A 12,549-nucleotide genomic window follows, 5' to 3' on the forward strand; every position below is an offset into this window, starting at 1 on the left:
CTTAGACAGAATGGAAAGAAGCCAAGACGATGGTGCAATGTTCCACTCTCCCACTGCAGCAGCAGCTCTTCTAAAGAAGCTGGGTGTTGCCGATATGGGGAAAGCCGCAGTTATTTTGTTCCGTATTCACTTTGATGGAGGATTTGGTTTCATGCCAGGAGGAAGAAATGAACCAATTTCTCAAAGACACCACACACGCTGGGGCAGTGGGAACAAAGAAGAACTCAGTAGTGGATGGGGACACACATGGGGGATGCTACAGAATGGAGAAAACCCTATTCCTCCCCAACTGCCAGGGGAGAAACAAACCTATTAAGATATACTAGCATTTGCAAATGCTAATGGGCTGACTTTTTCTGTTTTAACTGTATCATTTTTACACCGCAGTAATACAAACTTGTCTTTATTTACCATATAGTTAGGCATTTTTCAAAGTATTTTAAAATTTTTTAGGTTGAAAGGCGATACAGAAATGGAAGACAGCGCATGCAGACACACATACACACACGCACACAACTCCAGGTAACATTCAGTGGTTAGATAATCTGTCGGGTTTGGAAACAGAGTAAGGTTTGACACATATTTTTCCCCATAGCTCAAGGTCAAACAGCACATAAATACACCAAGTACTCAACATAAATGTGCCAGCTCAAATGAAGGTTCTAAGCTTTCTGAGACTGGTTCAAATACAGCTACACTGCAGATACAGTACAACCTGCCTTCGTACACCCAGGCTTCTAGACCCGGTTTTATCTGCCGGGCCTCATTCCCATTTTGAGCAAGGACTGACAGGGATTAGAGGGTGACTTTTCTGGTATGTTTTGGGGAGCTATGATGTAGGAAGAGGCTGAAGTGAACATGGGAACAAGAGGGTATGATCATGCAGAAGAGTGGAGTAGAACTGGAGTGCGACACAAAATGTCTGGGGAAATTCATAAGCACAAGACGCACAAAAAGATAGTTTGGGATGGGAAAGTGGCTTTTGTCTAAGTTGTAAAGTATGTGAAGACTGCTGCCCTTCCCAGATCCATTTGTGGACAAAATGAGTGTGCAGATCACTGTGCAGCATACTCTGCATGCTCTTTTCCTTGAAGGAACAATATTGCCATGGTTTTCCTCCTACCTACTGTTAGCTAAGAGTTACTAATTAGTATTATTTTTAAAATGGAGGAATTTTACATCGGGTTACCTCTTTTTCTTCTAATCTGCATATCGTATGTATTGATTGACCTGTGCATTCTAGTGTTAGTGCCATTTAAAATCCGTTATTTCATAAAGTTGCATTATTGTGGAGCTCATTCCCTTCTTTATTACTTCTATAAAGAGACTACGAGATTAGGGTTTCATGGATTGCCACCTCCCCTGCCTTGACCCATTTTTACAGGTGACTGATGTTCTGATGTTTTATATTCAATTGTAATTTCTAAAGCATTTGTCCTGTGGCATCTCCCACAAAATGGTAAAATGATCTCCTTTATTTTTGTGATGCATTTTTCTTGGGTCTTTAAAAAGACACGGTGTTGTTTTCAGTGCTCCAAACAACAGACCAATACAAAAAGACCTTCCTGAAGGACAGCTTTCCACTATACCTTGTTTTATTTACTAACATTCCCCCAAGATGTATGATCTGAAATATTATAAATTGCCAGATTTGTCTAAATCAAAGCTCCTGGAGAAGAAAAAAGATATCCTTAGACAAAATAATTTGACAAAAGTAGCAGTGTATCAGGAAGCATGTGACATACATTCCTGTTTCTTCTTTAAAGTCAATGTTTGACTACACTTAAATCAATATGTATCTATGAGCTTGAGCAGATCTGTCTGACAGCTTATACAAAAAATGAAATGCAAGGTTGCCTTGCTCTTTGAATAGCAGGTGCTTTGCTGCAGCAGTGGCTCATTACTCTAGAGAACTAGCTTATCCATCCTGACACCCTAGAGACAACAGCTTGATTCATCATTCTCCCAACTGAGTCAGGTTTCTCTGCCCCAGCAATTAACAGTGAATTAGCCCTATATTAAAGCACCAGGCAAGACGGTTGCTCTCTGGAATGGTCACCTTGGGGGAGGGCAGAAAGGAGAGAAGCATGAATTACTGTGTCCCAGTAGTGAACCCCCAAATTTCAGCACAGGCAAGCTTCTCTAGTCACTTGTTAGCTTGAATGTTATGGAAGGGTAGCTGTGTGTGCTTCTATAGGGCAGAGATTAGCCTAGGACCCATGGTTTCAAAGGCTTATGGGATCTAAGTGAAAGATGGGGCTGGAGGAATAATCCCCCTCAACCCAGAGGCATGGCAAGCAGAACACCTAGGCAGCCACTACATGGCCCTGATAATTGTAGTGACCAGTCACAAAAATGGTCACTATGCATGTAATTTATCCAGTAGATCTATGTGGTTATAGTCTTCCTGGCCTTTTCCTTAGCCCCCAAATGAACTCCATGCTGCCAAAGAATGCAGCCATACTGCAAGGCTCCATAGGGCCTAGGGTTTATTGGATCTTTGGTATAAAAATGCTTCCTTCTACATCAAGCGTCTTAGTGAAAATTTCTTCTGCAGTAAATTTCACCCTTGAACAGTTCACTCAAGGAATAGGAAAGCACTCCATTAAATGCCTTAATATGTAGGTGTCAGGGAGAATCCAATGGAAGAGAGAAAAGGAGGAATAAAACAAAGTTACACACTAATAGCATGCAGAATAGAAATGTCAATTGTCTCCTTGATGGTCAGGGATTGCTGCAGCCGCCCCCAAAGGAGCTAATGCATCTAACTGTGGCAATAATCCTTTTAAACTATCAAGAGCCAAATTCTCCTCTCAGTTACTCCGCTGTAGAGCTGGAGTAACACAATCCATTGGATTTAAATTGATACTGCAGAGCAGAAATCAACCACTAGTGATCACTGGCATTCAATCCCTGAACTGTAGAGGAGTTTCAAAATTATGAACTCAACATGTAAATGAAACGGAACCCAGTGCAAAGGAATCTTCATGGTTTCCAATTTACTCCAAGTAGCCAAGTAACTGAATTTAAAGGGTTGCTTTTTCAAAATTTTTTCTCTATTTATTGACTTCTGCCCCGATTTCTGTCCCCTGCCGGGGTTGCACTGCATAGGGGCACAAACTCCATGAAGAGGAACTTCACCCTATTTAATCAGAGGGGGTATAGTTTGCCCTTACCCTGTTACCCCAAGAAAGCAGCAGAGGGATCAATCCAGAAGTTACAGATGCTGGGGGATCTGCTGGAAACCAGAAGGCATGAAGACCCTATTACTGGGTAGAAGGGAAATGCTGGCCAATGACATGAGGCATTTCTTCCTCAGGCTCCTTTTAGTTTGGCTCTCAGCTTGGGAAGCAAGGGACCAAGCCCAATCTCAAACTCCGATTGCCATGTGGCAATGCCATTGCTAGAACAATTGCACCGTATCTCAATTCTTGAACATGAATGACTGCCACACAGCAAAACCTTTTTTTAAAAAAAAGGAAGACGGAAGAAAAATGAAACAAACTAGAGATGCAAGAATGACTACCCACCGCCTTCCTTGGGGAGCCTTGTAAGCACTTAAGGTTTTTATCGGTTTGCATGTCTTACATTTACAACGCTGTCACTTGTTCTGGCCTATAACGACCATCACCTTGGCGTCAAGGCTGAGTGGTAACAACATACATTTACATAGCACCTTTCACCCCAAAGACCAGCAAAGCAGAGTACTTCTGTAGCAGTAGTTATAGGATTGTTTCACTCACTGCTAAAATGCAGCGAGCTCAGAATTGAAATGTGGCACGCATTCTGCAGCAGAAACTGCTTCTAGGAGGAAGTGAGACTAGTTTTTCCAACTGACAATAGAGAGGGAATTTTAGATAGGCAGAATGGAATTACTCCAGCTGGAGTCTGGCCAGGATTCCTGGGCCTGAGACCTCTACCCTTGTGTAAAGTGTCACAGAATTTCCAATGACTGCAAGTGTGAGGACCTCAGCTTTACATCTCTGATACTAGCCGTCATTGATTCTTCAAAGCTAATTGCCTATGAACGACCCACACAGCAAAGCCAAAATCAAACCTTGCTGTTGAAAATAACTTCAGTAGCAGAGACTTAAAGTATGATTTAAAATAAACCAAAAAATCACTCTGTCCAGAGTTTCTTTTGACACTAGGGGACAGGTGGAGGTCTGTGTCTTGTACTGGTAGCACACCATTCAAAAACCAACTGGGAATTTTGGATGGGCAGACAAAGTCCTTTAAAATGCAGCACCCCCAAAACACAAACCTAATGTATCAACCATATCCCAGAGTCTCCAGAGTTTTGCTATATGCAGTTGCCAGCTGGTTCCATTTATTTTTCTTCATTTTTCATATTTTGCTTAATAAATAATTAATCTATGGCTTTGTAACTTGCTGACAAATACAAATGCATCGTATTGCAATGCAGTGTAACATGTCACTCAGATGAGACACCGTGCACTATGCAAAAAAAGTGATGTGAAGAAGAGTTTTGAAAGTAGGCCAGATTATCAAGGTCACTGGTTAAAGCTAGAGCCAACTCAGGGAAAAATTATCTTGAACTGTCCCTTTCAGGTCCTTAAAACTGGTGTTAGTTCCAGGGCTGGGTTTTTCCACTTATAACAGTTTCCTTTGTGTGTCTAACACAGTTAAGTGCTACACAAAGTTGGTAGCCTTCTGGCACAACTGTTGTTGTTTTTTTAAGAGAGAATACTCCGCTACATACAAATTCATCTAGCTTTGCTGAGTATTGTTATTTATATAGTGCCAGAAGTGAACTTGGTCCTTTACAAATATGTAAGACGACAGTTCATTGCCTCAGATCATTTACAATCTGAGAGGAATGGGGTGCCAATGAACCCTGGCCCTCTGATGCAGGGCATTTAGGGTACTTTGTGCTGATGTGAGACTGGAGAACTTGAAGAGAGAAAGATGGAGGCTGGGAATAGGTTTTAAGGAGAAAGTCAAAAGTTGAAAAGCTATATGCAGCTGGATAGGGCAAAAAATGACCAGGGAGAAGTGAAGTTGTTTGGAGAGAAAGGGGGCAGAATTCAAAGAAGAGAGAATGAACTTAGAGTGGGGAATAGTCTCAGAACTGCCTGCAGAGGTGCTCAAAAGCACAGGAACGGAAGTAGAGAACGCGGATTGAGTGGAGAGGCAGGGGATTAGAGTGATGAACAAAGCAGTTCTAGAAAAGAACAGAGAATCCAGTAACAGAACAGAGGCTAAAGCTGAAAGTAGAAACCATGAAGCTGAAAGGCAGGATCTCCTTGCATCAAGTCTAAGCTTCTTCTCATCAGCTTCAGGGTTTTTGGCAAATAGGACCCCCCCCCCACCTAACTGCTTCTTGTCATCCCTTCTACCCTACTTCTCCAATAATACTAGCCTTGAATGGCCATTGTCCACTACCCCCCAAATCTCTCCAATTCCTTCTGCGCAATACCTTATGCATGAAAAGCTGACTCCAAACTAATCTGTAAGGCCTCTCTTCTTTTGATGACCTCCTCAAGACTTACTTCTGCTTTGACCCCCAAAAGAATGAAGGCTAGATCAAGAGGCGATGTGGAGAAATGATCATTATTCTTTAAAAAAAAAAAAAAAAGCTTTCAACATGATTTGGAGTCATCAAGCTGTGTACATAGGTAGCCTCTATGATTCTTTCTACTGTTTCTCCCTCCACCAACAACCAACATTCCCTCCTAGCATTTTAGCCTCAGTTAGCCTCATATCTTATATCAGATTTAAGATCTCTGGAGTGGAGGGGGCGTGTTATTTTTCCTGTTTTTTTTTTATTTTAATAAAGCAGCACCTAGTACAATGGTCCCTGCCGAGCTTTGGACACTACTGCAGTACAAATAATAATACCTCCTGCCCCCAGTGTTGGCTCATACCATAGGACAGTAAAGAATTTACTTTTAAATTTGAATTTACCTGTGGTAATGGTGCGCATGAGGATTGTAGGGTGGGAAAGTACTCTACAATTCTTTCCAGTTCTCATTTCACATTAGTCCTGATCTGCTACATGTTGCTGTCTCAGTTCTAGCCTCTCTTGACAGCCAGATGACTCTTGGTTTTGTGATGTGTATAAATATCTACTACTCATTTTCATTTATGTTTTGAAGCAAGGACCTCAGAGATGAAAGTCTGGTAGTATTTCACTCAGTCCCCTTCTTTTTCTGTGCATGTGTATGTCTATTTACCAGTAGAACATCTTCTCACTTCACTAAGAACAACTAAGACAAGGCTAATATAAAGTTGCAAAGAACCAAAATCTAGGGCATGAGTCAAGAATGAAGCCTACAAAACATGCAGATATCACTGAGGAGGGTTCTGAAATGAAGTTCTGCTTTCAAGGAAATGTTCACCCTGCTCAGCGAACACACATGTAGCTGATATTTCCAAAGCACAGCTTCTCCAAATGTTTTACTTTTTAGACCACTTCACACGGGACATACCCACTCATGAACCACCTCTCCTCCCAACACCCCATATCTTCTGTGGTATTAGCGGTCTCTTTCTAATGATGGATGCTACAAGCCTTTTTGGATAGTGGAGCATAGTTTGAGAATCCCTGTCAGAAGCTGTGAGAACTTTGTGGGTTGAGCGCATCTACTCAAGTTCCCAGTCCACTTTCCAGCTACACACACACACACACACTCTACGAGAAATTTGTTTTCAAGGAACATACTTTGGATTATTACTCAGAGCCATAATACTAAATCACAAAAATTTAGATTAGGTAGGTCCCAAAATACCACCAGCTCTTCTTCCTATTGAGTCTTACCCTCACTTATTGCCAGTGTAAGTAGTTTGTTTTGACCTCTTCTTTGGTAACCTAACATACACATACACACACACAACCAGCAAGCCCCACGGTAGCTGGAACCAGTTGCTCTTTTCTACCTCGGGCAGCTGTTGCAACACAAAGAACCACTGAATGGGAGGTTAGCGTTCTGACCTGCACAGGCTCAGGAGTGAGCTGGACAACGTGCTGCATACGCTCGCTGTGGTGATGCCTGGACTCTTCCTCATAGATCACATCCCTCTCATGCTGGGGAAGGTTCAGGAAGCGGCGGATAGTGCAGAGGTTTTCCCACAGGGTGCGATTTTCCGGGCTTGGGTTCTCTTTCCAGCGAAGCAGCTCACACAGCCATCCCTGCACCAAAAGGGTTAGAGTAGTTAACTTGTCGAGCACTGATGAAGCAGATGTGAAATGAACTTCAGCTATCTTGCAGGCTTTGCTGATACACTGTTTCAAGTTCTGTTGCCTTGATCTGTCATGGAAGCCCCCCTGATTTCCACAGATTTAACTGGGTTTAACTGTGGCAAACTAGGGTTGCCATAAATCAATGGTTTCAGAGTAGCAGCCATGTTAGTCTATATTTGCAAAAAGAAAAGGAGGACTTGTGGCACCTTAGAGACTAACCAATTTATTTGAGCATAAGCTTTAGTCATCACTTAGCAATACACAGCAAGGGGAGCGATGTCGTGGTCTGGAAAAGGTTGAGAACCACTGATTTATTGCAACACTTAACAATACATCAAGGGGAGGGTGGTTGTGGCCCCTGACATCTGCTAGTGACCAACTCAGAAGTCCTGTCCCCACACACTAAATGAAAACTTTTGATAAAAAATACCAACAAGTAAAAACTCTTTGATTAGCTCTTGCTACATAATATCCGCTCCTCCAATTCAGATCCCAAAATAAAACTTGACCAGGTGTAAATAATCAAGTGCCTGTTTTATAAAGGAAGATTAAGCCTTATGGAAAAATCTTATCAAATTTAATGAGAATGAGACAAATAGGGCTCTGTAGGAATTACTCTAAAAATCTATGGACAATGATATCTGCTGAAGAGATTTCTAAACCAACCTATATAGTGTAATATTGGATAATGATATCCCTGCTCTTTTCTTCTATAGGTTAGCTTGAAATTCTATAGAAAAGCTAGCAGTCTGTTAAATACTATAGGGCTTCTCCATAAGGGCCAAGAAACAAAGGTTCCCACAGAGTGAAAAGTGTGCACTCCAAGAAAGGAGCTGACTGTAAACCATAAAGAATACTGCAGGGCAAAACAACAAGGCTTATTAATGGCATTCACACACCTGGCCCCGTGTGTGCACTGAGTGTGGCTGTCTGTGACCTTGGGCCCTGCGCAGGTTAACTATAACTGCACCTGCAAGTATCTGAAAGTTGGCTCAGTTCACACCTGCAGGCAGATGTATCCTACTTAGCATTGAGGATATGATTTCTTTCTTGTGCCTGTGCAAGAGAAGATGCAATGCAAATGATGGAGTATATGAAAATAACGCCAAGGATGCTGTCAATGCGGCTTACTGACTCTTGTCAAAATATTTTACCTAGTCACTTTATAACCTAATCATTTCCAAGCTACAACTCGGCATTTAGACACCATTTTGACAGGCACCTCAAAATACCTAAAAGATAGACAGCTAGATCGATGTTAAATGCAGAGAACAGGAAGTAGCCCAGGTTGCATATTTCCAAGCTGTAACCAAAGAAAACTTAATAGGCCGGTTCATTAAAGGCCCATACAGTCCTTCCTAAAAAAGGAAAGATTTTTATATAACAACTTGTAAGCCAGTGATGACTCCTAATGTGCATTGTAAAACCCCCATATGATATCGTAAGTGTTGTTTGTCTAACTCTCCACTGTGTCTTCTGCCTTCACCCCCTCCTCCCCCGCCCCAAAAAGGAAGATTTGATTATCTCCGCTGCATCAGCCAAGACAGCAACACCAGCTGTTCTCATTGTGCAGCCTCTTCCTCACGGCCTACATGTTAATAACCTGATCATTCCATTTTCTCCTTCAACTGCCGGCTGCAGCACAGCGAAGAGACAAAAACCCAGGCCCATCTGCAGCAGCTGTAGGCACTGAACTGTGAAGCCACTGGGGATTTATAAACTAATCTGTAACACAACACTGCCTTGTTTTTACAAGTGAGAGGCCACATTTGTGCAGACCTGATCTTTTCTTGCAATAAACTGGGGGTGGGGGGGGGGATGAAAACAATATATCTAATCATTTGCTTGGAAAATATATAGATATTTTTAAAGTATTTTACTTGGTATTTAGCTAAGCTCAGAGTCAGGTGATGGCTGAATTTCTAATACAGTTTTCCTCCATCCAAAATAACACCCAAAACTTTGTATCTTAAAAAAGAAATAAAAAAAATCTTTCAGACCCAAAGTATTTTCTCAGGGGTTCCTTTGTACAAAGAAAACAATTTTTGAAATGGAAAATAAACCATCTGTGGAAAAAATAAGCTCCTATTTCTCCATCCTTTTTACTGATCTGAATAAGTCTCCAACTGGACTCTTTCAAATGTTTCAAGCAGGTATGTTTAACATCTCCCGAGGGATGCTGTAGCATGAAGACCAATCATTAAACAGAAAATAAAAACAAAAACCTACATCTGTTAAAAGACAGAGTTCTGAGAGATACAGACCTTAAGGATGAGAACACCTGCTGTTCTGATGGAGGCAGGAGTTGCATTGTGGGAAGCCCTAATTTGAAATGAGACAGGTGACAGCTGAGTGGTACCATCGCCACGGATGAAACTTGGAATGTCTAGCACAACACTCATTGCTGCATTTTGATTTATAGGCACCGTTATAATCTGCGCTCATTACAATCACTTAGAACAACACTACAGGCCTCATTATGGACTGCGTGCTCTCTGCCATTAGTCTTTAAGGAGTATAGGGCTCAATTTGCCCAGCAACATGCGAGGTCCTGACCTTGGAGCTATTAGGGAGAGGATTAGACTGCAGTGTGACCATGTGTGCAGACATGAGCAAACCAAATTAATTTCTGGCAAAGGGAGGCACCAGGCAAAGACCCTGTCCTTAGGACACCTGAGAACTTCTCAATTCCCCAATGGAGATACGCTAATGGTGTGTTTAAGGGAGCCCAGTTCTGAAGGTAAAGCACATTCATGGTATTTAGAGGAATATTAATCCAGTTTCCCTACAAAGTATTTGCTTGGCTGATCAGATTAAGGGATCTAGCCTTCAACAGCACCCCTCCCCCCCAGCAGGCCCCAAGAAATCTGTGATACTTCACAGGCTCAGACATATTGCACCATGTGTACCCAGCTGCTACAATAATTAGCTTATGAATGTATCAGCTGGTTCTGTGATTTTTATAAATAATAACTAACCCACAGTGCAGAAAGATTTTCATGAGCCTAATATTAGCAAGAAATTGCAAGGTGCTCCTACCTCTGAATTGTCATTGTGCTAAATGCCCTGTTTACGCTCATGTTTTATACGACTGGATTTCCCTCTGATGCCATTTATAAATATTTATTTTGCATCAGCAGTGGCAATTTTTTTGTGTCAGCTTTCTTCACAACAGTCATTATTTGTTTCCCCCTCCCCTTCACCCTCTATTGCACTTGTACACTTATCTACATCAAAAATATTCTTTCACACGCTCTTTTTCTATTCCTCTATTTATTCAAGCATTCATTCACTCGCCTATCTATTTGGGATTATCTATCCATCTACAGGATCTGTTATTAGGTAGCAGCATGGCTAATATGTCAGAAAACACTAAGCCATTACCACACAAACATACACATTCACCCCTTTATAATTGCAAGTAAACCCTCTCTAGGTAAAGATGAGGAGTCTGCACTGGGGTTTTGGATTTTTTTCATTTAAACAATCTTAGCGTGCCATCCAAGGAAGTTTTGCAGTACCAGGCAAAAAGAAAAAAAAAAGTGTAAATGTCAAATAAAACAGTGACAGATGACAGTATTCTCTATTGAATAGCACCGTTTCTTCGTGCATGTTCAATGAGAACTCATGAATTATTAATAAACAAATCTCCTCTTTCTGTTAAAAATCTCAGATTGGGTGTTTGGTGGATTTTGTTGTTGTTGTTTTGGGGGTGGTTTTGTGGTGGTTGTGTAGTTCTGTATATGTTACATGGCGCTTTCCAGGAGAATTATTTTCATTTAAGAAATGCTGATTCAGGCGTTCACAGAGGTACGGCAGTTCATGCTGATTTTCATCTGCGGTTTGATTTATTGGGAAAGAGGAGTGGGGAACAAAAAATTAGAGAAACCAAAAGGGAGATTCTACCCCGTCCTCATTTACCTCACTGACCCAGAATGCCTGAGCTACTTTTCAGTGTGCTTACCAGTGAAGCCAGCTTAAATGAAACTACTGAGAGACTGAAAAATTACATACTCTTCACAGAGATGTCTCCTCCCCGAGCTCCTGATGCTCCTGCCCATGCACATGTTGAGTGGTACTCTACTATGCAAGCAGACCCAGTGATTTCAACAGTGTTACCAAGGGAGGGTGATACTAGTCAAGGTGAATAAGGATGGCAGAATCTGGCCTTCAATGTCTGCCTCTCACGTTCTTAAACCGGGCAATGTCTTCCATTAAAAATAAGAGGAGGAAAAACACCACAATTAAAGGATGCTTTTGGCTCTATATTCAGGCACACCCAGTACTTGTGGTTACCAATGAATTTTGCTAATAAATTCTTTACTTTCATCCCAAAACCTGAACTTAAATTGGGCAGAGCTCTAAATGCATCTTGTTAAAAGGAACTGTAAAGAAGAGCTGGCCTCTGTTTTTGCTGTTGTTCCAATCAAAAAGGATGAAGATTTTCTAGGCATTTTATTAGATAAAACAAATAATATCATACTAATGTCCTATTTTCTCTCTCTCTCTCTCCCCTAATCAAATACACTTCCCATAGCAAAACAAAAAAAACTGCAGGAGGCCAACCTTTCCCACTGTGTTTTTATGCTGTTAAACGAACAGCCCGCTTGCTACACTAAAGCATTTAGGCTTGGTGCACTCGGAATCCCCTCGAGGGATGGGTTAGTTGGTTCAACAAATGTAAGCCCTATTCGCTGTCACTTATCATTGATCCCTTTTTAGCGGCTTGACCCTTTTACTTTTGTAATACTTAACATAGCACGGGAGAGGGAGGAGGAGGAGATTAAGCAAAATGGAAGCCAGGGGTATCAGAGGCAGATAAGATTAGGTTTAAAAAAGCTTTAAGAAGGTGCACACAAAGACCCCCAATGTTCTATGCAGGCAGAGCCCCACTTGTAGTCAATATAAGAGCTAAGAAAGCTTAGGTGAAAAGTCCAGACTTAGACATATTGGTCTTGAAGCCAGTGGCTACGTTCCTAGAAGTATGTCTATGGATGTCCACAATAGAAACAGGCAGCCGGCTGCCCAGCCTAACTTATTTAGACACAGCATAGATGCATGCACAGGATACTGACATGCTTTCAGCACTGATCAGGCCTTATTGCAGGCATGTAATTAAACTGATTCTGTGCTTCCTGGTGTTCAGTTTTAAAAAAATAATAATTTGAGAATTTTCTACACTGACATTTTCAAGGGATTCCTGTGAATGTATGAGTAGGCAAATGAAGAGTTTTTAGTGAGTGATTCAAGATTCCTCTCAAAATAAATGTAAAAGGCCATTTCCTCACCCACATCATCAGTGCAGAAAATGTCAACATATGTGACAAAAAAAAAAAAGCAACATT

At 41.4% G+C, this 12,549-nt stretch overlaps 1 protein-coding gene across 1 annotated transcript in view; it reads right to left on the minus strand.

The window, feature by feature from the left end:
* Window positions 1–12,549, minus strand: part of SATB2 (SATB homeobox 2) — a 156,292-nt gene that overhangs the window by 22,454 nt on the left and 121,289 nt on the right. The window contains exon 9 of the mRNA XM_077830025.1: window positions 6,956–7,153. Coding sequence (XP_077686151.1) covers window positions 6,956–7,153 — 198 coding nt within the window. The remainder of the gene's footprint in view (window positions 1–6,955; window positions 7,154–12,549) is intronic.

The sequence above is a fragment of the Eretmochelys imbricata genome, chromosome 11 (assembly GCF_965152235.1).
Source record: "Eretmochelys imbricata isolate rEreImb1 chromosome 11, rEreImb1.hap1, whole genome shotgun sequence".
Classification (NCBI taxonomy): domain Eukaryota; kingdom Metazoa; phylum Chordata; order Testudines; family Cheloniidae; genus Eretmochelys; species Eretmochelys imbricata.